Source organism: Bombus impatiens, unplaced genomic scaffold (assembly GCF_000188095.3).
Source record: "Bombus impatiens unplaced genomic scaffold, BIMP_2.2 scf_1275, whole genome shotgun sequence".
Taxonomy (NCBI): domain Eukaryota; kingdom Metazoa; phylum Arthropoda; class Insecta; order Hymenoptera; family Apidae; genus Bombus; species Bombus impatiens.
Window position 1 is genome coordinate 1,327,372 of NT_177694.1, and position 26,486 is coordinate 1,353,857.

The 26,486-nt window shown below is 33.7% G+C and overlaps 2 protein-coding genes and 1 long non-coding RNA gene across 17 annotated transcripts; 2 read left to right on the plus strand and 1 right to left on the minus strand.

Annotated features, from left to right (window-relative positions):
- The first annotated feature begins 344 nt into the window (after positions 1 to 344).
- On the plus strand, positions 345 to 16,351 carry LOC100744150 (intersectin-1). 14 transcript variants are annotated; one of them, XM_012392057.3, is made up of 38 exons: positions 345 to 692; positions 812 to 867; positions 1,088 to 1,241; positions 1,326 to 1,474; positions 1,553 to 1,780; positions 2,118 to 2,213; positions 2,914 to 3,003; positions 3,413 to 3,586; positions 3,727 to 3,750; positions 4,039 to 4,197; positions 4,285 to 4,642; positions 4,729 to 4,942; positions 5,035 to 5,186; positions 5,270 to 5,392; positions 5,473 to 5,611; positions 5,677 to 5,991; positions 6,077 to 6,448; positions 6,529 to 6,686; positions 6,762 to 6,963; positions 7,030 to 7,314; positions 7,449 to 7,559; positions 7,732 to 7,827; positions 7,935 to 7,943; positions 8,113 to 8,250; positions 8,345 to 8,471; positions 8,556 to 8,720; positions 12,857 to 12,984; positions 13,063 to 13,169; positions 13,242 to 13,314; positions 13,377 to 13,583; positions 13,659 to 13,742; positions 13,826 to 13,981; positions 14,052 to 14,198; positions 14,265 to 14,505; positions 14,675 to 14,749; positions 14,952 to 15,026; positions 15,440 to 15,613; positions 15,694 to 16,351. In XM_012392057.3, exons 2-38 carry the CDS (start codon positions 846 to 848, stop codon positions 15,843 to 15,845), a joined length of 5,679 nt encoding a protein of 1,892 aa, XP_012247480.1. In that variant the 5' UTR covers positions 345 to 692; positions 812 to 845; the 3' UTR covers positions 15,846 to 16,351. The 14 variants fall into 14 exon arrangements, with proteins under 14 accessions (XP_012247480.1, XP_012247481.1, XP_012247484.1 ...); XM_012392058.3 differs by having other exon boundaries at positions 6,529 to 6,680; XM_012392061.3 differs by lacking the exon at positions 14,952 to 15,026.
- On the minus strand, positions 16,349 to 26,228 carry LOC100744269. 2 transcript variants are annotated; one of them, XM_033323862.1, is made up of 3 exons: positions 26,140 to 26,228; positions 25,398 to 25,784; positions 16,349 to 21,064 (listed from the first exon to the last, which is right to left on the minus strand). In XM_033323862.1, the coding sequence occupies exon 3, from the start codon at positions 21,060 to 21,062 to the stop codon at positions 17,121 to 17,123; it is 3,942 nt and encodes a 1,313-aa protein (XP_033179753.1). In that variant the 5' UTR covers positions 21,063 to 21,064; positions 25,398 to 25,784; positions 26,140 to 26,228; the 3' UTR covers positions 16,349 to 17,120. The 2 variants fall into 2 exon arrangements, with proteins under 2 accessions (XP_033179753.1, XP_003493724.2); XM_003493676.4 differs by lacking the exon at positions 26,140 to 26,228 and adding an exon at positions 25,886 to 25,933.
- LOC117152373 lies at positions 20,945 to 24,179 on the plus strand. Its single transcript, XR_004462737.1, has 2 exons — positions 20,945 to 21,083; positions 23,845 to 24,179. It is a non-coding gene; the product is annotated as an uncharacterized LOC117152373 (long non-coding RNA).
- Positions 26,229 to 26,486: the final 258 nt, after the last annotated feature.

A 26,486-nucleotide genomic window follows, 5' to 3' on the forward strand; every position in this document is an offset into this window, starting at 1 on the left:
ATTATTCTATCAGCTGAATCTATTGTTTAATTTCAATTGTGAAGTCTTCTTTCTGGCATATGTGTTTAACAAGGTCGACCAGATTAATGGAGTAAATTTCAAGGAAATACGATACTTCATTATATCGACACCAATATTTATATATTAAATTATAGGATTAATCAAACATTGTATCACGAATAAATATGATATACGTGTTAAAGAATTTCTTCTATTGGATGAAGTGCAGGAAATTTGAACGTTCGAACTAAGGGTTGCGGAAATAGCGATTTCTGCCGAAAATGAACGAGGCGGTTTCGGGTGAGCTATCGATTCCTCCCGAAGATTTACGGAAATAACCGAGGTCGTGAAAGTGACGTATGTACGTCAGTAGTGTGGGCCGACCCGCGTACTGTCGGTATAGTGAAGAAATCTGTCTGATTCTGTTTCTTAGTAAAGGATCGCTAACGTCGCGACGTGCAATCATGAATTTCTTTTAGTAAAATTGTAAAAGAGGTCTCATAGCCAAAGAAAGTAGTTCACTGTTGTATGTTTGTGTAACTGGCGTGAGAAAAAATCTTGCTCTTATACGTGTGCGTTAGGGTCTCGATCAATCTTCAAGTTCATGAACTCGTAGTATTCAGTTAATTGGGTTTGTTCGTGATTGAATCTACGCTAAATTTATAGCGTTTCGACAATTCTTCTTTCGTGAGGTACATAGCGAGTCATTTTCGCTAAGTTCGGTCACCATGACCTAACCTTGAAATCATAAATTTTTCTCATCGATTTCTACAATAATTTTTATAAAAGTTATATATTTCTTTAATTACAGATTTGATTCGGTGGTCACCTACGGGTGAACAGAGATGGCCACCCCTCAAACTCCGGGTAAGTCAATTGTTTCTTTGTTTCCAAGCCTAGTGACAGGCATGCTCCTATTTAGTTGTCATGTTGACAGTAACTGAATTAAGGAGAGAACTGAAATTTCTGATTTTGTAGATATTATTGATTGAATATTAGACTATTTCACAAATACTTTTACTTTCATTCAAAAGAAGTCGTTTATTTGAATATTATAAGATAAAAAAGGAGATGGCAATTCTTTCAGGTATGGATCCTTGGGTAATCCAACCCAGAGAACGTGCAAGATATAGAGAGCAGTTTGATTCTTTAAAACCAATCAATGGAGTTGTTACTGGAGAGCAAGCAAAAGAATTTTTACTTAAATCACAGCTTCCACCTGTCATCCTTGGACAAATATGGTATTAACATTTTATTATTATATCACTCTGATATTTAATATCTTCAGAAATTATCATACATATCATAAAAACATGATTATATAGGGCTTTATCAGATACAGATGCAGATGGAAAAATGGACATAAATGAATTTAGTATTGCATGTAAATTAATTAATTTAAAGTTACGTGGTTTTGAAATTCCTAAAGCCTTGCCTTCAGCTTTAATACAGAGTTTGAAGTCACTATCTGCCAGTAAGTATGATAAAGATAGTAAATAATCAAGATTACTTCAATCATGAGTCCTGAACTCTAATGTTTGATAATATTTAGGTGATAGTAATGTTACGAACTTAACAAACGGAGCTGCTAATATTCTACCACAGAATAATGTTGCTTCATTAGTAAATTTATCTGCTCCACCGCAAGTTCCAGTACAGCCTTTAATTAGTGGGATGCCTATGACTGGATCTGTTCCACGTCCACTTATAGGACCACCACCTGTAAATGGACCATTACCAGGACATGCTATTAGGCCTGTTTCACCAATGACCTTACCAGGTGATTACTCTAAAAATTTTATGTTCAAGTATCTAAAGCATATATAAATGAGTACATATGGTGAAAGAAATATAAATTTTCATAGTATTCATCAAAACTCTTACACTACTGTTAAGAATTCTATTTCACAACAAATACAAATCATCTTTCAGTTGAATTTATGATTGATGTATATCATAACAGCAAAATATTCCATTATTAAGAATTAGAGTCTATTTCAATTACTACCATTGTTTATTATAGATATTATAGATCCAAAAAAATAAGAAAAAAGATACATTTTATGTAACAAACAGCATTATGTCGCATTATTATACTTATGCATCATACTACACAGCATCACGACAAAGTAGACAGAATGTGGCTGCCACTACACATGCCACAACTCACACAGCGTCAAAGCCACCTGCTCGACCTGCACCACCCTCTGTGGGTATGTTATAAGAAGTGGATGTTTACATATGAATGATTATGTCTGAATTTTCTTCTAGTTCGTACCTTTCTTTCAAGTTTTGTAAAAATATTATGATTTTTCTTTAAGGCATATTTTTTCCTTTTTCTTGATATTATCAATAATATAATGTTATGATGTGCTGTTGTATATGCATTAATATTTTTATGCAAAGACTCATTTTTGCATGAAAGAACTCGCTATATTTTAAATAATTATTTATATTTTATTAAATCTAACTTGTAAAAATATTGTATGTCATTGGTATCATTTTAGGAACATAAAATATAATTAACTTTGTAATGTAAATAATACATATTATTTAATATTAACTTATATAATAATGTGTACAATATCATTATCAAAATGGTATTACGTTATATTTTACACAATTACATATCACTAAAAGATAACACAAACACTTATCTTCAAAAGATATATTTTTATGCTTCATGTCTACATCTATATTTTTATTTCATTATAAAAACACACAATACAGTATGTATATTATATGTGACATTATATGTATAATCAATGTTGCAATGGCTTTGTTTACTGATTACGCATATACATATTCTACTTTATTATTTTTTCCTCTCTATATATATCTTTTATATATATATAACTGCCCACTTATGCAACTCTGTATACAATAATATAATATTTGTGCTGCAAAAAAAAGGAATCGTGCCTTCTACAAGTACTACCACTACCACTACCACCACTCCTAGTGGTGGTCCTTCTCAAAGACCTACACCACCCTCAAATATTGGTATGTTCAAAGTGCAAAGGAGATTTGAGAAGTAGTTTATCCATTTATTTAAAAGATAAAATTGCATGTAAATCTAGATAGTTTCCCATATCTTTAGAATTAAATTTTAATATAAAGAAATGATTCCTTTTTGCATTATATATTATTGCAATAAACACTTTACTTTAATAAAAGACCATCCAATAGCATCAAATACATACATTTTAGTATAAAATGCACATAATTATGAATTAATTTTGCCTTTATTACTAATCTTTCCAGTTGTTGCAGCTGTAATTTATATTATTTTATTTTTCAATTACTTTGCTATTGCTTTGCTTTGCTGTTATATAATGTTTTTATTTTATACATCTTATTTAAAGTAATTCTTTAATGAGATTGTTTTTAAAAATGTAATTATGTATTTTAGGGGCAAATTTTTCACCTGCTACTAGTGGTCCACCACCGAAGCCAGCACCGCCTTCATTTCCTAATAGTCCTGTCGCTACTGGGATTTCACCAGTCAAAGTACCACCTGCTTCTGCAACGGCTATTGTTCCTCCTGTTGTTCAATCTGCACAACCAATGACTACATCTACCATGGGTAAAACCATATGTTCTTTCGTCCACGCTCTATTTCTTCATTATTTCTTTAATATTTATTTAGATTTTTAGTTTCCAGTGATATATTTGAATCAGAAAATTTATTGATTTGTGAATGATGTTTTATTCCTTTTTTTACAGATTTACTTGATCTTGAGTTTTCAGGTATACTTTATTAAATTTTGTAGAAAGACATAGTTGTTATTTTTACTTAATTTAACTAATAAATAATGTAACTTAAATATTCTTTTATGGTATTCTTAAATCTTGATTTTCCTATACCTTAAGCTAAGACTCTAATATAAGAAATACTGCACTACTGTAGATAATAAACTATGATAATTAGTAATTTAACATTATTAACTAAATCATTCATCGAATAGTATTTTTAATATCACACAGATATTAATAGCAGATAACATATATTTAATAAACATGTTTTTTTTCAAACAGGGATGTCTGCAGCAGCACCAATTGCACCTTTAAATACAACTCCAACACCAATGGCTGCTTTTGGTATGGCACAAGCAATGCCTATGCAACCATTATCTTGTACTAGTATGATTGCAGGTGGTTCTACTATGGTACCATCTATTGCACCAATGTCCACTGGTATATATAATTTAAGTTTTGTAATCATAAAGTATCTTGTTTTATTATTACATGATATGATTCATTATTTACTACATTTTCTTTCAGGAACTGGTGTAGTATCGACTCCTCCAGTTGTAGGTTTACCTCTAGTATCAGCAACCACAGCAAGTACGTTAGTGAATGGTGTAATTGCTCAAACACCAGTATCTACAAGTACACCATTAAGCACAACTGCACGTCCACCAAGTATAGATAGGGTGGGTTCGGTTGATTCACAACATAGTCAGCATTCAGTAGGTTCTCCGCAATCTGTGGAATGGGCTGTACCTCATCAAACAAAATTGAAATATACTCAATTATTTAATACCTGGGACAGAGCGCGATCTGGATTTCTATCTGGCCCTCAGGCCAGAAATATTATGGTGCAGTCACAATTACCTCAACAAGTGTTGGCACAGATATGGTATAATAATATAACAGCAAATATTAAACAATAACAATTGAAAGTGTAATTCTTAACATTTCTATAGAATGTAAATGTGTCACTAGGGCGTTAGCGGACATGGATTCGGATGGTCGTTTGAGTTGCGACGAATTTGTATTAGCAATGCATTTATGTGATATAGCTAAGCTTGGTGAAAAGATACCTACCACGTTACCAATTGAACTTATACCACCTGCATTCAGACGTCAACGACAAAGTAGCTTAACACTTTCACAAACTGGAACGGAAAACGTAGATCCATCGGCTGGTATGCCGCAAGTAAGTTCACTTTCTTTGTATATCTATATTTAAATAATTTCATAATTATGTATAATAATAGGTATTATCTATTACAATTGGTTTTCTTACAGACTTCTTTTGAAGACAAACGTAAAGAAAACTTTGAGAAAGGACAAGCGGAGCTAGAACGTAGACGCAAGGCTTTATTAGAAATTCAACGTAAAGAACAAGAAGAACGTGAACGAAAAGAAAGGGAAGAGGCTGAGAAACAAGAGAAAATTAGGTAAACAAATGTTTCCTGAAGATTGGATAGGTGAACGTTTGTATTAAAGTATTTTATATTGACTGAGAACAAATATTATATAGATTAGAACAAGAAAGACGAAGACAAGCAGAGATTGAGAAACAAATGCAAAGGCAGAAAGAGATTGAACAGGAAAAGGAAGAACAACGAAAACGAGCTCAAGAACAAAGAGAAGCAGCAAGAAAGTAAGTGAAATTTTATATGAATATTTGCATCTATAAAGATCTTAAAAATTTCCAGTAATGCAAATTTGTTCTTTTAACAGAGAGATGGAAAGACAACGACAATTAGAATGGGAAAAACAGAAATCACAAGAGCTTCAAACTCAGAGGCAGAAAGAACAAGATGTCTTACTAAAATTGAAAGCAAGAAATCAAACATTAACTATCGAATTAGGAACACTTGTAAGTATTGAAGAGATTATTAAAAAACTAATTAGTATCTATATAATATTTTGGTTACAACGTAGAACGATAAAGTGAAAGAACTATCTCAAAAAATCTGTGACACTCGAGTTGGTGTATCTGGAGTAAAAACGACGATTGATGGAATGCGGTCGACACGTGATGCACAGTTACAAGAGATGGCTGCCTTAAAGAATAAACTTCGAGAACAAAACCAAAGATTACTAGCCTTGAGTCAAGAGAAAGCTCGAATCGAAGCAAAGAATAAACTAAATACAGCTATGGAGTCGGCGGGCCAAGAAGCAATCAAAATGGCATTCGATAATAAGCAAATTACCCTGAAACAAATGAAGGATAAAATTGCTGATTTGCAACAGCAGGTATACTTAAGTATATCAAAATACAGTGTAATATATAATATGTTAAAAGTGCTGTAATTTTTTAATATGAAATTAATATTAACAGATTGATGCTAAAATGGCTGACATAGAAAATAATAATGGCCAGCTTCAAGATATTAAAACGCAACTGGAAACTTTAGTGGCTGACTGTAAGAACCTTTACTTAACTTTCGAAGATAAAAAATTAAAAGTTTTAGAACTCAGAGCAAGTGGTGGTACTGGAGCTGGTACTGATTATACAACATCTGCATGGGGTGATAGTGGTTGGAATGATACTTCAGCGGCAGTTAACGATTCTGCATGGCCCGTTAATGATGCCACCACAACTAATGCAGTGGAAGAAACTACTCCAGGGGTTATGAAATATAGAGCTTTATACGAATTTGTAGCTAGAAATCAAGACGAAATATCGTTTCAACCTGGTGATATTATCTTGGTATTATTATAAAACTATATTCGTATATTAGAACAATATGAAGAACATAGAATATAAAAATTAAATTATTCTTCTAACAGGTACCGCCTGTTCAAAATGCAGAACCAGGATGGATGGCTGGCGAAATTCGTGGTCATACTGGTTGGTTCCCGGAATCTTATGTAGAACCAATTGATGTTGGCAGCGCAAATGATAATGCTTTCGTACAACAAGACAGTGTGGAGAAGAGAACGTTAGAGTTAGTTAATTAAACTGAAATTATAGTTAATTGCTAAAAAGATATATAATTTACTATTATATTTATTTAATATAGAGGGATTGCTGAAGTTCCTGAGAATGTATCTGATGCCGGATCACTCGGCGATGAGCCTCCTCCTGTTGAACCTATCATACCTACTCTTGGATTAGGTGTAGTTTGTGATATACAAGTAACCACTTTGTATCACTATCGTCCTACGTTAGAGCAACATCTTCTCTTCGAAAAAGGAGATATTATTAAAGTAGATGAACAACAGGTTAGTATAAAGATATATTCACAGCGTATATATACATTTACATTAATGCATTTTTTAACTCTTTAGGGGGATTGGTGGTATGGTACATCTGGTAATGGAGCTAAGGGTTGGTTCCCTAAATCGTATGTCAAGGAAATTTCTGCTAATCAAACTGCAGTAGTTGAAGGACTTAATGAATACTACGTAGCCTTATATCCGTATGATTCCGCCGAAATTGGAGACTTAACTTTCAACCAAGGAGAAGTTATATTAGTCACTAAAAAGGAAGGTGATTGGTGGACTGGCACTACAGGAGATAGGAATGGAATTTTTCCTGCCAATTATGTAGAAAAATGCGATGCTCCAGATCAGGTAAAATGGTGGTTCTCCTTCCATTTTATTGAGTGAAGTTTCAGTAACTAATTTCAACTTTTACTATACAATGTGATGATTGCATAAGAAATAAAACAAGATTTTAGAATTTTAACATATATAACATTAATCAGGGTGCCTCTATAACTACTAACGTATCTGAAACAAACGCGATTACTGAAACAACTGAGGACACAACCACAAGTAATCATGAAACAGCTACTTCAATTGCTCAGACAACATTGGTTCGTAATATTTTGATTGTAATGTTTCTACTTCCTAACTATGTTGAGAATATATTTCCTCTGTATTGTAAAAAGCTATTGTGTATTTAAAAGCTTTATAGATTTAATTTTGTACGCATTAATAATTAGCCTGTAAGGTATAAAGATAGACGCACATATATCCCATGTTTAGCAAGCAGAGAAAACTGCTGAGCAGCTTGAAGATGAAAGACAAGCCGCGGAAGATAGAGCAGAATTGCCAGATTTTTCTGCAATGGCTGCGCAGCAGGTAATTAATATGTGCTTATGACATATATGTAATTTAGGAATATTTAATATTGGTTATTTAATAAAATTTAATTGTTTTTTTTTATTGCTGATGTCCCGTTATCGCAGTATCATAAGGTACTTTATTTGTTACAAAATGTACCTGCTAAGTACTGTCTTATATTTTGTGCTTGATATCCATATATTATGGCTTTATAAATAATAATATACATTTGTAATATTTATAGCATATATATATGAGTAGAATATATAGTATATTTTTATAACATAAAGGCTTTGTTGACAGAGAGGAAGGAAACCTGAAATTGTACAAGTTATTGCACCTTATCAAGCCACTAGTTCTGAGCAGTTAGATTTACAAAAGGGGCAATTAATAATGATTCGTAAGAAGACAGATAGTGGCTGGTGGGAAGGAGAATTACAGGTATAATTTATTAGTCCTTCCAAATTAACTATGATAAAATAATGTTTTTTATTTATAATTGTATTATATTTCGTGTTCTTGCTATACTGTTTAGGCACGTGGTAAAAAAAGACAAATTGGTTGGTTCCCAGCTTCTTATGTTAAACCTTTAACCAGTAGTAGCAATCGAAGTACACCTGTTTCTCATGGATATCAAGACTCTCCTACAGATCCAAATGTTGGTGAGTAGTTTTTAACTTTGTGTAATGTCATTTTATATGCACTAAATATGAGGAACATATCAGTAACATATTTTACCAATATAGAACGCGTTATGGCATTGTACCCATATCAGGCTCAAAATGAGGATGAATTAAGTTTCGAGAAAGGCGACGTTATAACCGTACTTGCAAAGGATGAAGCAGCATGGTGGAAAGGCGAATTAAACGGAATGTCTGGCGTTTTCCCTAGTAATTATGTATCTCCTATGTGTAAGTATTCTTTTTTATTTCAAAGTTTTACATTTCTTTTATAGAATTTGAAATATAATTTATGTCTATTATAAGTGTTTAATAAGGAGCAGTTTTGAAACAGTTTTGTAACCTACTAATGCAATACAATTTGAAATGATATGAAACAAATATAATTGCTATACCATATTTGCAATTTATAATACACGGATAGACGGACGACCGTCAGGTTTCAAATTTTATCTATCATTATAAGATATAAATCGATGTTATGACAGTATCAGTCTTCAAAATTTTAATAACGCAATTTATAAATTAATGCGACGGTCGTTTAGTAGGACCACATAAAATAGTAATTTCCTGAATACTATTTCATCTACTTATACATAATGTATATTTTCATACTGTATAATTCTATATTTTTAAAAATATCATAAAAATCTGCTTTTAAATACGTAATTATTTACATATTATAGTCATTTATATATATAATATTTATCTAATAACTTATAGAATTAATTTGAAATTAACTATAAATTACAGGCATAAATAAGATAGTTATTGAATATTTTGACAAGTTCTTTGATAAGTTAGATATATAAATATTACTTATTGATTTTCATTGTTTGTAGTCTATGAGAACTACATTTAATTTATGATAAAAAAGTATACGGAAACAGTGTTTCTTTCACTATTATACACTACGGATGTTATGTGTGCTTCCTCCTCTGATATGGCTGCGTTCAAATTCCGCCTTTGGCTTGGAAAGCGGTATATCAAAAATAGCGGTACTTTACAATAATCGTTATTTTATTTCTGGTCTATTTATAACGGGTAGTTTTTTGCGGAATCAGTTATCAAAGAAGCGTACTTTCTCTATTATACAGCCTGCCTGTCTGCCTGCATGCCTGCCTGTCCGTCCGTCTGTCCGTTTGAGGTAGCTGCTTCGTTTCAATAAAATATTTATAGGACTTTATATATATGTATACAATTAAAGGAAAATTATATAATATTATCTAATATTTAGTATAAAATTTTAAATTTATCCCTATTTTAGAAATATCGTATGATTAAGTGTAATCAAAGAGTTAGATAAGAAAAACATTTTATTTAGCATATATTATATCAAATTATAAATGTTATCATTATAATATAAATAATCATTATAATCACATTTTTTATTTTATTTATTTTTATTATTTATTATTATTTTATTCATCTATATAATCTTTGTTAATTTGCTTTATTACTTTAAGCTATTGCTTCATAAAGTATTTGAGTGGAATTATATCAATAGTAGTGTCATAAAGCGAAATAGCTACTTCAAGGAATTTGAATATCTGTCATTAATACTTGGAAGCAATCCTTTTTACTAATTGTTATCTTTCGCCTCTGCTTAACATGCAGCATAAAGGATAGCAGAGCAGCACCGCAGCATTGCAGGCTAAAATAAAAGCGTCTCGAGTGCAATAAGAATGATAGCAGTCTCTACACTGAACGCGACATGTTACAACCAACAAGTCTCATCGGTGGAGACAATGAGCATAGAAATGAAAGCAAAAGAAGGGAAAGACAGACTCAGGGCTGGTTCTTCGTTTTCATATTACTCCGAATTATTGCGAGTCTTTTTCTTCTGGTTCAGGGTCCTACTCGGTCCTTTATTTTCATTATCGTTCAAATTGTTACCATATGTTTTAATGACTATTATCCTTTAAACTATTGAATCTCTACGTATGGTTTACAAACGCAATTACCATTGCGCAGTATTTATATATATAATATATATATATATACTCATAAAGGAGAGCGCTAAATATTGAGTAACTAGTTAATATCGTGTTATTACAACCACCTGACATGTGCACCAAATCCTACCTCAACCCTCTACTTTAATTTAGGACAGAGCTTAAAAATCGAATATGATTTCTTTAACCATTTGAAATAAAATCCATTAGTATCTAATATCTCAAATAAAAATTGGAAGGAACATATATTTATTTAAGAAGTTTAATTTTTAGAGGACATTAGACGTATTTTCTGTTTATACTAGCACTTTTGGCCCAAAAAAAAATTTTTTAAAATCCACAAAAATGCGGTTATATTCAAAGATATAGCTATAGTAGAACAGAAGAATTTTCTGCTAGAAGCAAAGACAATAAACATCGAAGTATTTATCTGTAAAACATTCATACTACTCTATGTATTTAACATTTGAACAGCTTTATGTGTAAATAAAAATATAGAAACATTATTAAATAATTAAAGGGCTTAAAGTGTTAGATCAATAAAAGTTACGTGTACAAGTGCTATTAGTAGTATTAGAACTTTATAATTAATGTCCCTGAGAGTGAAGTTTTTTAAAATGTTTAACTGCTGCCTGTCTCTGTTCCCTTCTCTTCTATTAGCATTAGTACGTTATTTGGTGTGCAATACAGATGGTTTGTACAGTTATATTGCGCCGAGGCCTAGAGCAACAATATGGGCAACAGAATATTATTTTTCTGCTTGTCTTCAATGTAAAGGGAGAAGGAGTTGTTAAATCATAGTGTTGAATATTTCATTTAACCTTTTCTTTACCATGGGTGAAGAATTTGTTACAATGTATAGGAGATATTTACATAGCCTTGAAATTTTTGAACAATTACACAGTCTATAACTTCTGTTTAAATTCAAAATTTTATATGTAAGTATAGGAATCAGAAAGAGATGTAGTAATACTGTGCATAATGTTTACAAAGAGAATTAAAATATTGCTCTCTTTTGAATTCAATAAGTTTTAACCAAATCCGTTGTTCCTATTTATTTATTCTATATATGTATAGTTATTATTTTTTTTCTGCTTTGAGTTTTGTCTGATAACATAATGGAAGATGATGTGCTCCTTCTTCACAGCCTTTTATTATAGAGCCTAAATCATCATTAAAATATCATTAATAATAATCATAAAGTTAGGTAGATATTATCTCCAGTGGTGAGAATGATTTGTTAAGTAATGTTATATTGTCGTAAACCAGTTTTTCCATCAATTTACCCCTGAGTATAATAGTTTAGATTATTTAAGGATAGGGTACCTAAATGTTATTTCACAAATGTATTGTTATTTACTTATTCTTTATTTATATTTATTGCTTATAAGTTTACGAATCTCTGTGCTGAGATACTTAAATGTCGCTTTATTATTTTGAAATAATTTACTATTTTTACTTCTAATTACTCCTAATTTTGTAGTGTTTAAAATTTTATACAAATTTTGCGAAGTAATACAAAATAATTAGTAGAAGAAATCATTGAATGTATTGTATTACATTTAATATTCATTCCATTGAAATATTCAGGAATTTGATGGAATAACTAGTTTCGAATCACCGCAAAAGCGCACAGTAGATCAGCATATTTATACACTAATTAATCCTTTTACACGTTCTATATAACTCTTTGCAAAAAAAAGTGTATAAATATGCCTGATCATGGAACTAAACATTGTGTGCTTAATATTAAATATTCTAGATGCGCCCATAATCTTGTAATCTTTATCTAAAACATGTTGACAATGTGTAAAGCAAGTTATGCAACTGGTTATTCTTAGATGAGAAAAATACTTATGTAGTGCTATATCCTTAAGGTTGTTACTATTTGCAAAATATCCATATTGTTTGTTGTATCGTCGAATCTCATTATGAATCTCAAATTGTGTGTGGTATACTTTTGAGTGAAGGACACTGTATGAGTGTGAACAAGTTTAAATTGTTCTGTATCTATTACAGGTTTTTGTTCACACTTCATGTGGATATATTTGAAATTTCTCATATGCATATACACGCCGTTCTTATACATATGTACACATATCCATACATAATATACAGACGTATTCGCAAAACTGCTGATTGAAATAAAGTATCTGTCTGTTGTAAAGTATTGTTGAGTACAACAATTCTCCATTACTCAGTGAAACCCGACGACTAATATAAATACTTAGAATATTTTCTTATGATTTTTAAGTTTCATTTCTCAAACATTTAATTCTTACAAAATTGTACGTAATAATTTTGCTAAAAACTTCATTTATTATTTGGAGCAAGTCACCTAAAATTAGCTGTAGTACATTTAAAAAAAAATAAGAAGAGACTGAAAAACCTCTGCATACATTTTATGTGTAGCTAATGAGATGACAACTAACTTACTAGTGGCTGGATTGGATTCCATGGAAAGAAAACGGCAAGAATACATAAAAGAACTTATCACAACTGAACAAGCATATATAGAAGACATGAGACTTGTTCACGAGGTATATAACAATTTTTATATAAAATAATTTCCTATGTGTTATATTTAAATTTATTTAAAAGTAAAAATTCTTTTACAGGTTTTCGAGAAACCTCTCATTGAAAGTTTAGTTTTAACCGTGGATGAAGTAGATAAAATATTTGTTAATTGGAGAGATATTATTGCGTGTAACGATAATTTCTTAAGGTAGCGTTTTATATAAATATAATTCAAAAAACATTTACAAAACCAGTTAATTATTTAATAAATATTTTTCAGAACATTACGGATACGACGAGATAATAGTGAAGGAGGGATTGTAAGAATGATTGGAGACATTCTATGTGAAAATGTAAATTTCTTTTACTGTTTGTAATTAATTTTATATCATACTTTAATATTCGTATATTTTAGATACCTAGAATGTCAGCATATATAAGATTCTGCAGTTGCCAAATATCCGCTGCTGTCTATCTTCAGAGATTGACTGAAACTATGCCAGAATTTGTCAAAGTTGCTCAAATTTGTCAGCAAGATCCACGTACAAAAGGAATGCCTTTGAGCTCTTTCCTTATAAAACCAATGCAAAGGATAACAAAGTATCCTCTTATTATTGGCAAAGTATCTATCATCTTTCTATTCTTGATTTCAGAAAAGTATAAACATCTTTACATCAATTTACCATTATTATTTTAGATTTTAGAGCACACACCAGTTGACCATCCTGATAGGCAATATCTCCAAGAAGCATTGGCTAAAGCAGAAGAATTTTGTACTCAGGTAAAATTTTTAAAATATCAACTGTTCAGTTAAAAAAAAGAATTATTAACGTTTTAATATTAATTTGATTTATTTTACTGTAGGTAAACGAAGGAGTTAGAGAGAAAGAAAATAGTGATAGATTAGAATGGTTGCAAACACATGTGGCATGTGATGGTCTTGAAGAACAACTTATCTTTAATTCTTTAACCAATTCTTTAGGTCCACGAAAACTTCTTCATTTTGGTATACTTCATAAGGTAGGTCAAATCTAAGAGACCACATTTCTTTTATGTAATAACAACTTTATAATACCTTAATGCCTCTTAGGCAAAAAGTGGAAAAGAACTTGTTGGATTTCTCACAAACGACTTTTTACTGTTTGCTCAACCAGTACTCAGCAGAAAGTCTTTATCCACTGGACAACAGTTTTCATTTGAGAGAAACGAACATCAAAAATTCAAGATGTATAGAAAGGTATCTTACAGTAAATTACTGTAATAGCAGTATAACGGTACTAATGGAAATATTTATTTATTGCAGCCAATATTTTTAAACGAATTATCTTTTCTGGGTGATTCAGAAATGAATGGTAATATTAGTTTAGGTTCCTGTGAGGGTTCAGAAAATTCAACAAAAATATTGAGACTGAAAGACCAAAAAAAGCCAATAATATTATTAGCACCGTCTCCAAGTGAATGTTCACTATGGATCAGAAGAATTACAGAAGCAAGAAAGAAATTTATGGAGAACGAAAAAACACGTTTGCAAAGACAAAGATCAAGTAAGTCATACTTTAGTTATATCTAGCTACATATTATTGTTAAGTTATAATATACTCCGTGTTTATTTTTGTATCGTTATTGTAATAGTAACTTTCATAAGTATAATGCAACGTATAAGAATACAATAAATTTAACGTATAATAACGCGTAATATGTGTGAGTAAACAGAGCAGGCGCAATTTGGAGCGTGTGGCAGAATTCTTGTTACAGTGCTTGAAGGTTTCAATTTAAAGACAATACCTGGTAAGCTAAACTTGTGTGTGCTTAAGTTGTTTGCCTTTTCGTGCATGTGCTTTGCTTGGTTGCTTGGTTGTTATTTTTTATTTTTCTGTAAAAGCGTACAATGAAAGGAAGGAAATAAAACCATCGAGGGTCATTTGTATCGCAATTACACTCTCTAACTATACAATGTAATTTTACTAACAAAGATCTGGCATGATTGTAGTTCGCAGAAGACCACCCCAGGGTAGACTTCGATTAGTAATTGTGGAAGCTGAAGATTTAATTATGTTGAAAAAAGGTAAAATTTTCTGCTTGCATGGAAGTTTTACCTTGAGACTTGGTACATGGACAGACTTATAGATAAACACAAATAAGATGAAAATTACAAAGAATTGAAAATCATACATCCTATATTTTAGCTAAACATTTTAAAATTTTTCTTTTCTATCTCTATTGCTTCTTCATTTCTTAAATATATTGCGCATGTATGGGAGGCCTTTTTTGCAGTAGTAGATGATGTTAGTATCTAGCTATTTAGTAACATTAAACTTAATAATATTATTATCTTACATCTTAGCTGCAAAAACTACGCAACTGCAATTTACACTTGCAATTTATGCTTTATTAATAGTATGAGCACTATAATCTATCCTACATAAAATTCAATTTTTTAATGTTATAACAATTATAATAAGATATCGAACTTTATAGGAAAGTGCAATACGTTTTGTAAAGTGAGTATGGGCTCACAGGAAGAGAGAACGGGTGTCATATCAGGAACTGATTGCCCTTTATGGGATACATCAATGCAGTTTCAAGTAAAGGATTTACTTGAGGATACTTTATGTATCACGGTCTTCGATAAAGGCTATTATAGTCCAGATGGTAAAATTAATTCTATACTTCTAATATAAACATAACTAAAAGAATTTCAGAGTAACAAAATATTTTAAATATTATCACAGAATTTCTCGGCCGAGCAGAAATAAGAGTTGCTGACATAATGAGAGATAGTAGAGATTCGTGTGGGCCAATACAGAAACGTATTCAGTTACATGAAGTCGAAAAAGGCATCGTTGTGCTAAAGTTGGATTTACGACTCTTTGGTAATCGATAAAAGGATTACATTACTTATATTTAGAAGTAAATGACTATGACATAAACTAAAAATTGTTATTGCTGACTAGATTTTCTATATCATTAATTATAAGAAAACAAATTCTTGCCTTAATGTAATTGGTAATTGTAGTTTGGTAATTATAAGTGATCAATAAGGGCACAAAACAATTAATATTTTATTGTATATTTATTTTATTGTATTTTAAGAAAGTTTATGATATATACATTCTTTGCAATGGAATTGATATTCTGATATTAGTTTATAAGAAAGCGAGTACTTATATTGCTTTCCATGTTGTATAAAGTTCATCCGATCATGTCAATTCTTAGTCTTCCTTAGAAATTAATAATTTATATTTGTTTGAAGCGCCACAGTATTATTGTTATTGTAAAATTGATAGTATATAGCCAGAGAGCATTTGTTTTTTGTATTAAACACATTGTACAAAGTATGAAGCATTTAGGAGGGCATTAATATAAATAAACGAAGTATGCAATAAATAATTTAGGAATAATTTATTATATTAATTGCTTAGTATATAATTGCGATCATCAATGAGAAAGTAGAAAATAAGTAATGTAGTATACATTCTTCAGATTGACTCGTTAGATAGATTCAGACTGACTATGATAATGTATGAAGTAGATGTACAAAATATGATGGTTTCTACAATTTAACACAATAGAATTTTATAAAATTACTATATAGTCTATAAATAAAATAGATAAATTAATATAAATATAGTAATTTCTTAATAAAATAAATATTGTAGATGATTCCTTGTAGTCATTGTAATCAAGAGGATTACATGCAAAGCGGTGCAAATACATATAATAAAATTTTGTTCTTTACTACAAGATGGTTTCTAACATGTTGCATTACATGAAGTAGTTAAGATTGTTACTAAACTGTTAGTATTTAACTCTGACTGTATCGCTTGCACCCCATTGCATCCAACCCTTCTCATCGAATTCAATGATCCAAAATTATCAAAGATCATGTGAATATTCAGACTTGTATAGTTTAACTCCCCATGAAGACAATGAATTGTCCCAGTCACCAGTGCACATAGTTTCGAGATCTTTAGTTCCCTTTTCAAAGCAAGTGTTCCAATCAGCATTACTCCAATAACTCAACTAAGATTGGTCCGAATCTTTCATTCTGGAGAAAGACAGCAATGCCAAGAGGAGCGTAATAGTAATTAACGAAATACTCGAAACGAAGCTTATTTTCGCTCAATTAATATTTCTACACGATAAACATATGCTTTCATCAAACTGTCGAATTGGCAGACTCTTGAAAATGCGTGCTCACTTCTGTTTCCAACTCGCTGGATTCTTTACGCTCTGATCGGTCTTCGTTCTGCGTAGGAAATTCGTAAATCGGTTTGAATCCGCCGAAGAGCTGTGGTTTGAAGTTCTCAGCATCGAATTCAGTTTTTTCTGTCTGAGACTCTTCTGCATTCGAAGTGGTCTCGGAAGAATCGTCATCCGATTTTCTACTAATGGTAGGTTCAACCACGACAACGCTCCAGCCGTTCTTTGAAGGTGTTTCTGCACTGATACTTGCTACAAACGGCGCCATGAAGTTCTGTGGAGACGGCGCAGAGCTGGAGGAACTAGAGGGTTGCTGTGAAGGCAACAGAATGGGCTTCTGATCACTATTTTCAGTTTTAGATTTGTCCTCATCACGCATATCTATGTCTAAACGATGAGAAGCTTGAGCTGTTGGAGTATAAACATAAGCAATTGGCGTAGAAGATGGCAAGGCTGGCAAACGATGAAGGGTAGCTGAGATAACCTCATTCTTCCTTGCTGGGAAAGGTACGAAATCCTGTAAGTATGGTATAACGTTCACGCTGGAATCTTTTTCGTCCTTCTCTTCTGTATTTTCTTGTATAGAATCTTCTTCTTGTCGCTGATCGCTGGGCACCAATAATGGCGTTTCTCTCATTCCATTGACAAGAATGGAAGGGTCAGGACGTTCCAGAGGATACGGAAAGTCTGAGGCAAGTGGCCGTCCATTAAAGACGTTATGAACAGAAGGTCTTGGCTCTTCATCCATTTCTTGATCCTCATTATCCTGAAGCAATGTTTCTGGAGGAAGGGGTCTATGTGGTCCTCTCGTTCCAACAACTACGCTCTCATCTTTCTCTCTAGAATCGTCAGGATGAATATTCACAGCAGTATTCACAGGATAGACTACGTAAACCGGTGGCTCAGCTATTGGTTCATGGCTGTCAAACTTTCTTCTATCTGCATTCTGCTCAGTTACTATTCTATCTGACTCGTCATTTGTATTTTCATCCATAGAGGACAAATTTGCTTCTGTAATATCCTCCGCGAATTCGCCATGTTGTTGGATCATCTGAAGAGTAGCTACGTGTGGCGGATCAGCAGTTCTTCGTTTAGGAAATAAGGGAGGTCTTGGCGGCACCTGAGGCGGTTCCTCCGAGTAACGTTCTGCCCGTTCTTCCTCTTCCAACCGCAATTTCTGATTGGGCACACGGTGCGCTAGTTTAACATCGTCCTCCCCTCTGGAGGTGGCTGGTATCGATGGAAGGCGAAACCTCTTGACCGTGGACTCCACGTCTCGAGGAGGCACTATGTTCTCAGCCTTCGCGGAAGCTGCGCCAGCAAGCCTAACGGCATGAATTGGAGGAGGAGGAGGGTTTAATCTCTGAAGATAAGATGGAGGTGGAGGTGGTAGAGGTCTTCTGGTTGGAGGATGAGACTGAACAGGCTGTCTCACTCTGGTGGGATAGCCTTGACCAGCTGGAATCGTTCCAATCGCCTCTGATCCACGGTGTCCATGAGACGTTTTAGCATTTGGACGGAATTGTGGTAGAATGTTTGGCAAAGTAGAATCGGGAGGATAAGGACGTCTTCTTATTCCCATAGGTTCTGAAGGAGGAGGTGGTGGTGGAAGGGGAGGAGACGGTGGTTGTTTCCCACGAGGTGGTAAAGGCAATCTTTGAGGTCTTGGATGATCCGGTCTTATCGTACCTCCGTGATGATAATGATAATAGAACTGTGGTGGCGACTTTGGTCGTTCAGCCGGCGGAGTCAAGTTCTCCGAAAGTTGTGGCAGGTGATCTTCATTTAAAACTGGAGGATCCACTCTTACAGGTTTCAACGTTGTGGAAGAAGGTGTTATTTCATGCACAGTGCCATCAGCTTCGTTTATAACAACGATGTGTTCCTCAACTGGTTGTTTAGGTTCATCTTTAGGAAAGACCACGTAGTTAACGTCCTTATCATCCTTCTTATCTTCTGGCTGTTCCATAAGCACTGTGCCTTTTACGAATGAATTCTGTGTTCTAGAAGGTTCTATCTCGTTTGCCAGCTTCTGAGTTCCAGTAGGATTAGGTTGTCTCCATGTTTGAGCAGCATAAGCAGGATTATTCTCCAGTACGGATACTGAAGGCAGGCCAATTGTTCCTCGGTAATCTGATTGTGGATCGTAATTACTTTTGTCTGGTGAAACACCATATAAAGGTCGGAAAGAAGCATCAATTCCAGTGGAACTGCCATAAGGATTCTCTCCAATTGCAGTGCCTAGTGAATAATATCCACCTTCGACGTTCTGTCTGTTACCAAGGACAAAGGATACTGTATCCTGATCAGGTGGTATCACTATATTGCTAGTGCTCTCTACCAGAATTCCTCCACCTAATCCAGTTGGTCTCTGATTAATAACTGCGTTTGGACGATATCCCTGGTTCATGATAATATTATCCGCAATACCATGTTTTCGATTATCTTTTTCAAACGCTGGTGGCATTCTGTGTTCGTTGTCCAAGGGCATAGATGTTACTAGACGCGAAGGAAGAGCTTGGAACGGTAGCGAGTTACTGTGGAAGATACTTTCTTGAGACACTGGTGAAGAATATATTGCAGACGATGATGGAACTGGCGTACTTGTTGTCGTAGTGGTTACGGGAGTGGTCTCTGGAGTTCCAACAGCTGTGGTTATATTATGAACAGTCGACGTTGTGCTAGGCACTGTACTAGCTTTTACAATTTCATTGGTCGTCTCTTTCATCGAGACATAATCCTTCGCATCTTCTCCATCTCCAATTTCATAATCCTCGTAACTATCTATATACTCTTCGTGGTTTATAGGAGGCATCGTCTGAGAATCTCGATTGTGCTGCACTATATTATTTGGTCCTTGATGACCATTACTGTACACAGAGGATTGAAGCTTCTCTATTGGAAGAATATCATCGTAATCGTCCAGATGATCGGTAAATCGTTTGGGAGTGGAGGCAGGAGGCTTCCAGGTTGTTACGACAGGTGCTTTCGTCGAAGTGGAAACAGTAGTAGATGGTGGAGGACTAGGTGTCGTAGTAGAAGTAGTAGTACTAGTCGTCGTCATCGTCGTCGTCGTCGTCGTCGAAGTTGTCGTGGGTCTAGAAGTCGTAGAAGTGGTGATAGCTCTGGATGTAGTCGACGGGGTTGGTTTAGGAGTCGTTCTCATTGTTGTAGTCGAAGTTGTCTTAGGCATATACGGTTTTCTGGTAGGATAATACATTACAGTTTCTCCATGATAAGGCTTGTGATTATAAGTACTATAACTATTTGATCCACTCTGAACTTTTGTATTCGCATAGGAACTTGATATCAATGGATATTTGTCCTTGCCATACTTGTCGGAAGAATAATGAACAGGAAGATTAAGAAAATCATGAAAATTAGGCGAATAAGGATTAATCTCGTTTGGACTAACATCATCGGTCTCTTTGTTGTTTTCGATCTTCTTTTTCGTTAAATAAGATTCATTCTCCTTCGCTGAGTCCTTGTTGTTCACCTTTTCGTCTTCGTTTACGTTTTCTTGATAACGAGTGCTGAAGTTGAGGGCTTTGACTGGCGGCGCCTTCTCGAAGTCAATTTTACCGGTGATAGGATCCTTCTCGAGCGAAAACGGTCTGCCACCGTTGAAGGCGAAAGGATACGGAAGATGATAACGCGGCGCTTCTTCGTCGTCCGACATCGACAGCGCAGCGGTGCTCTCCTCTGCATCAAGATCCAGGTCAAGGTCATCCAGCTGCGCCGTCCTTGCCAAACTCGGAGAAGATTCCATCTCCTCCAGTAAGGACTTTGGCGGACTGTTGTCCATATGGCCTCCCATCAAATACTCCGACAAGGTGCCCGTCACGCAGGCCAATGTGACCATTAGTATCCATGGATCGAATCGCATTGTTCTTCGCATATCTGAAAGCGTGTCACATTGGTAATAAAATAAAGGATTTTAGTTCTATGTGAAAATATTTTTTTATACATTTTTATTAACTTTAATTATAGAATACGTGCGATAGGTAAAAGTTGGTCACGGCTTGCTTCTCTTATTTATATTTAGTATTTACATATAGTATTTATTAATATAATACACGTATTTATATATTATGGCTCTACGATTCTTATTTATAGCAGTCTTATGGCTATTATTAATGAAAATATCATTATACTTGTAGAAAGTTAGAGCATCAAATTAGACTTCATATTCTATACATAGTATTTCTAAAGATCCAATTACGTAAATTGAAATTCTACATTTTCTTATACAAATTAGAGAAATGAATGTTGTAAGCGTTTAAAGACATGCTCGGTTTCTGTTTTTCTAGTACTTCATTATTATACATATTTATGAAACTTCGAATTATCCACGATGCTTGCTAGTTTTCTGAACTGTCAGTATGACGGATGGTAAGGTAAAAGGCCGGAAAACAGTTCCGTCCCTTGTGTCCTACATTTAATATATCTGGACACGGTAGTGAAACGTGCATGCGGGATACACGTACAGTTCATGATACGCCCACCGGATTTGTCGCGTCATACCATCACCGAAATTACTGTAAACGCGTCACCGATGTCTGCATCACCTTCGCCAAACAAGAACAATGCGAACAAATGCAAATTAATTAATTAACCGTTCAGTTGCATATACCTACATCTACAATCTTCAACTTAGAATTATTTCTTTTTCATTAGGTGATAAATTTTAATCCATTTAAAATCTCGAAATACGAATCATTCTCACAATTGCCAGAAAGAAATTCAACTTTTCTTCTTGCATCTACGTGACGTATTTTTAATTAAATAATTCGATAATTCACTTCAGAGCGATTGATAATAATTTGTAATTTACAGTAATCGTCAAGGAAGGGTCCACGAGTCAGACCCGGAAATTTAGGACGATACTGCCAGGAATTATTTGCAAAATGAAAATCAAAGTCGTTTATCGTCGACGATACATTGAGATACTGGCCACTAATTAACGGATCCTCTGACCGCGAAGAAAATCATCAGCACAATAGAATGATAAACAGGAACAGGTTGCTACATCTTTCATCAAGCGGAATCGCGTTCCTACGCGTAACGGGTTCTCTCGTCCTCTCTCTCTTTTCCTCTTTCTCGTGCTCTTCCCGTAGCATTCCAGCAGCTTTTGTCGAGGTTGTGCCACAATCTCGATTGCTGTATTTGGCATTAGCATTTTGTTACTCGCACTTTCGAGCAAGCTTTCGTTGTCACAGACGAAACGGAACTGGTGCCTCGAGGAACATCCGCCGACCCATCAGGAACATCTTTTTTGAAGAACATTTGTGACTAAATATTTTATAGTAGTATCAATATTAATTATAATACGATGATTAAATATTTTTACTTTATCATTTGTTCTTGTATTTTTTACTTAATTATTTTTTTATTTGTAGATTTATTAAACGACAGATTACTGATGAAAATTATGGCACTTCTTTGGAATTAAATAACATATCTTCTTTTCTCTACTTCAGTGACAATCTTCTATAGAAAACTTAAATTTGTAAGGAAATACTGAAAGTGATTAAAAATCACTTTTTGTCATTTCCTAGATACTCCATATATTATTTTCACCGTACTTCTATTTTTGTACCATCCCTGTTATAAATCTTCTCATGAACCATAAATTGATCAATCATAAAAAATTATAAGTCTCCATTATAAAATTCCATTTTCTAAGGAATAAACTATAATTAAAACTTACAAACCCTTTAAGAAGCATCGGCATGAAAGAGATTAAATAATATTCTTTTATAATTAGAATTACTTTGTGGTGTTAATAAAGTAGAGCAGGAAGAGTCGGAAGCAAATGAACCGTCATCTTTATTAATGTGGGTAGATAAAAGCATGGAACTCCAATAGGTTTAACAATCTGTTCAGGGTTTTGAGGTGGTCCTCAGTTTGCAGTATAGATGGCACATCTGCTATTTTGGGGGAAATCGGAATTTGCCACGCTACATATTATAAGGTTTACAACTGGGACCGCGTCGAGAGGTTAATTGGCATCCTAAGCACTCGACGGGTCTTCTCAACACTAAAAGACGTGGCATAAACCTCGACACCCGATAAAACTCGACAATAGGCAAAGGACGATGGCATCAACTGGACGTTACGCTACGCACCCTCGACCATGTATGCTGATATCATGGACGTCCATGACAGCCAGGCAGTTACAGGATTGGACAGAAACAGATTTCCACGTCATAGGAAACGTTGACTAAAACACATCCCCTAGACTGACAGAACATAAGCACCAGGCACTTTAAGAGACAACAGATTTATCACGCATTCGCCTAAGTTTAAACTCCGTTATTTACAGTTCATGCTCTTTCGTTTGTACCAAAAAGTTCAAATAAACCTACTAAACATAAGCTTAATAGACATCTTTAATCTACCTTCGTCTTAAACGTTAATATCGTTCAAGGTTCGCGACCTCGCCGAACAGTTGCAACCTGATTGATCGCCACCTAGTTGATAGATCGTAACACAACCTGAAACAATCTATTGTTGCCTGTGAGATCATCGTCCAAGGTCTCTCGGTGGTCATAATATTCGTCTTTAGCTTGTTCGTGACCGTGACCGCCTCCTAACTCGGTGACTGGTACACGAAACAGAAACGTGTGTACTGTTCATCGGGATGACCCACTTTAACCGGCTTGTTTTTGGGGTTTCAGTCCTCAGAGTTGTTTCGGCTACATCAGGTTCGTGAATCATCAGCTTTTCCATGAGCAACGACACCGGAGGGAACCGTAATAATATTCATCGTTGCCATTCCTCCTCGACCTCTTTCTCCTTTATCGTACTTCTATCAATGGTTCATTGTGATCTCGATGAATGTGATTATTGACTTCGTTCAATGGTCTCCGATCAATTATTTTAGTAAAGACTTTTTTGTTGACCCTTTTTCTGTTCACGGTATATTGCAGGATTGTAGGCACATTTGTATCAGCGGACTGCCGATATCTATGCAAATTCATATATATATATATATATAATTGTAAAGATGAAATTTAGATGTTGGTAACTGTTTTACTTATTAAATGTTATAGTAAGTACTATACTTTGGGTATTTTATATATTTTTGTATATTATATTATTCTATACACTCTCATAAATACATAAAAACCGAAAATCTATTCTTATCTTAACAATTAGAACTTTTATCATAGTTGTATCATTATTTTTTTATTTAAGAATTTCTCCTTAAATTTAGCTTGTTTTCTAGATGATTTATATGAACTTCTATGTTTTCACCTATTTATATGGACTCCTTAATTTTTATATATTTCTTGTAATCATCTTCTTTTGTTTTGTGTATGTGAATATTATTATTGTTATCATAAGTTTTCGATTGAAAAGATAATAAAATATTTGATAAAAAATTTGTTCCCAACTTTTCTTTTTCATCTCGTATGATCTTGTTTGACACGGCTGTTAAGGCCATAACGAAGTCTTCAACAATACAGGATTTTCTTTATTACCTTTACTGTTTTTCTCTTCTTATCATTAATGAATCTTTCATTTTTTCTTTTATTAATTTAATCTTCATTTAATTTAATCTTACTTAATTATACCTTGATCATCAATTGAATTATACGTACGGAAGACAACATTATAAATAGATCATCGTGTAGTCGAGGTTTTCTTCGTTTTTAAACGAATCGTTTGCAAACGCAATGACAGTAACCGGTTTCAAACTCAATTTTTAACGCGTTTCAACGTGGTTCTTATCACGTGCATTTATGCTCCTCCATGGAACGTTTAATACAGCGTAAACTCGGCCTAATTATAACGGTATCATGATTACAGAATATATATATATATATATTCTAATTGTACGCTGGATACGTGAAATTTGTAACGAAATATTATAATACTCCGTTTTCATCTACTTAATTTAATAACTTAATTTAATTGTTTTTTTAATTTAATGAATAATCTGTAGAAAAACTTGTAGTTTCATTAAGAAAAATTAAATATTATTGTTCAACAATAATTGCATTATTGCAATTTTTCATTACTTGATTATACAATTTATCTGTTACAAGAAGCATTAATTAAATAAACATATTTTAAAAAAGAAACTAGTTTTAAAATAAAAAGATAACAAAGGTAAAACAATAGAAAAATATTCAGCACAAAAAGTATTCTTTTTCTTTTTAAGTATAATTTCTATTAATGAATTTTTGTAGTTAAAAGGAAAGCAATACATCATAGAAAAAAATACCTGGATGCAATGATGAGATGAATGCAGATGCACCCCAGTGGTCTCAGAACGACCTTCAGTATTTTTAAGCACTTAAAACTCCATGTACTTCAATTCTAATTACCGTTGAACCTGTCACTCTCGGTCTTTTGGTCACAAGAAAAGCAATCGTAAAACGCGGACACGACGAAGGTGAATAGAACGTGCGACGAAACCATGAAAACTTGCAGCCCTGGTAGAGGGTCAAACGTCGACTGAGGTACCTCGGCAACCAGGTGATAGCAGGAAGACGGCTGAAGTAGTGGCGGTAAGGCGAAGAGGTGGAACTTCAGAGGAACGTGGGCAAAATGTTGTACAAGAGCAAGACGAAAGTCCAGAGAAGGAAAAAGATAATCCCGGAAGATTCTCCTGTCGGAATGAAAGTATCACCAAATATAAAGATCATTGAATTGAAGTGATTTCGATTTTCAGAAATATTATCATAAACCTTTCATATTTTATTAGATTACCCTTTTTTAAAATTCTGATGTATGATTCTTGCGTTTTTGTTGTTGTTTTGGTATTTGTTTATAAACTTCATGAAATTCTAATAATATTCTAATAATAATAATTACTGAGTAGCTACTAAAATTAATTTTTTAAAGATGCACTATGATTTATTTTATATAAAATTATAATTCATTTTCTTAAAAATAATTTTATGTAGTTTATCATATCTAAATAACATATAGGTCAAAGATGCACCAATGTTGATGCTACATACGGAACAAAAAATCCGATTCTTGTTTTCATCAAAAAATGTAACACGCTCGGTAGAACAGGGACAAACTTTCTAAGGTTTTCTCAGTGTGTATCGATTGTAGAAAGATTCCTCGGTACGTGGTAGGTGTCGATAAAATGAGGAAGGAAGAGAAGAGGTGAGATGCTCCACCGTGTGTGTACGGCTATCGGGTGGTGGAAGTAAGAAAGAGAAGGAGTAGTTGAATCTGACTAATGGACGGCACAGAGTCGACGGAACGGTACGTGGAACAGTTAGACGACGACCCACATTACTGGGAGTTGCTCAGGGCCGGCCAACGTGCCAGTTTCTTCGACCTTACCCTCCGTTAA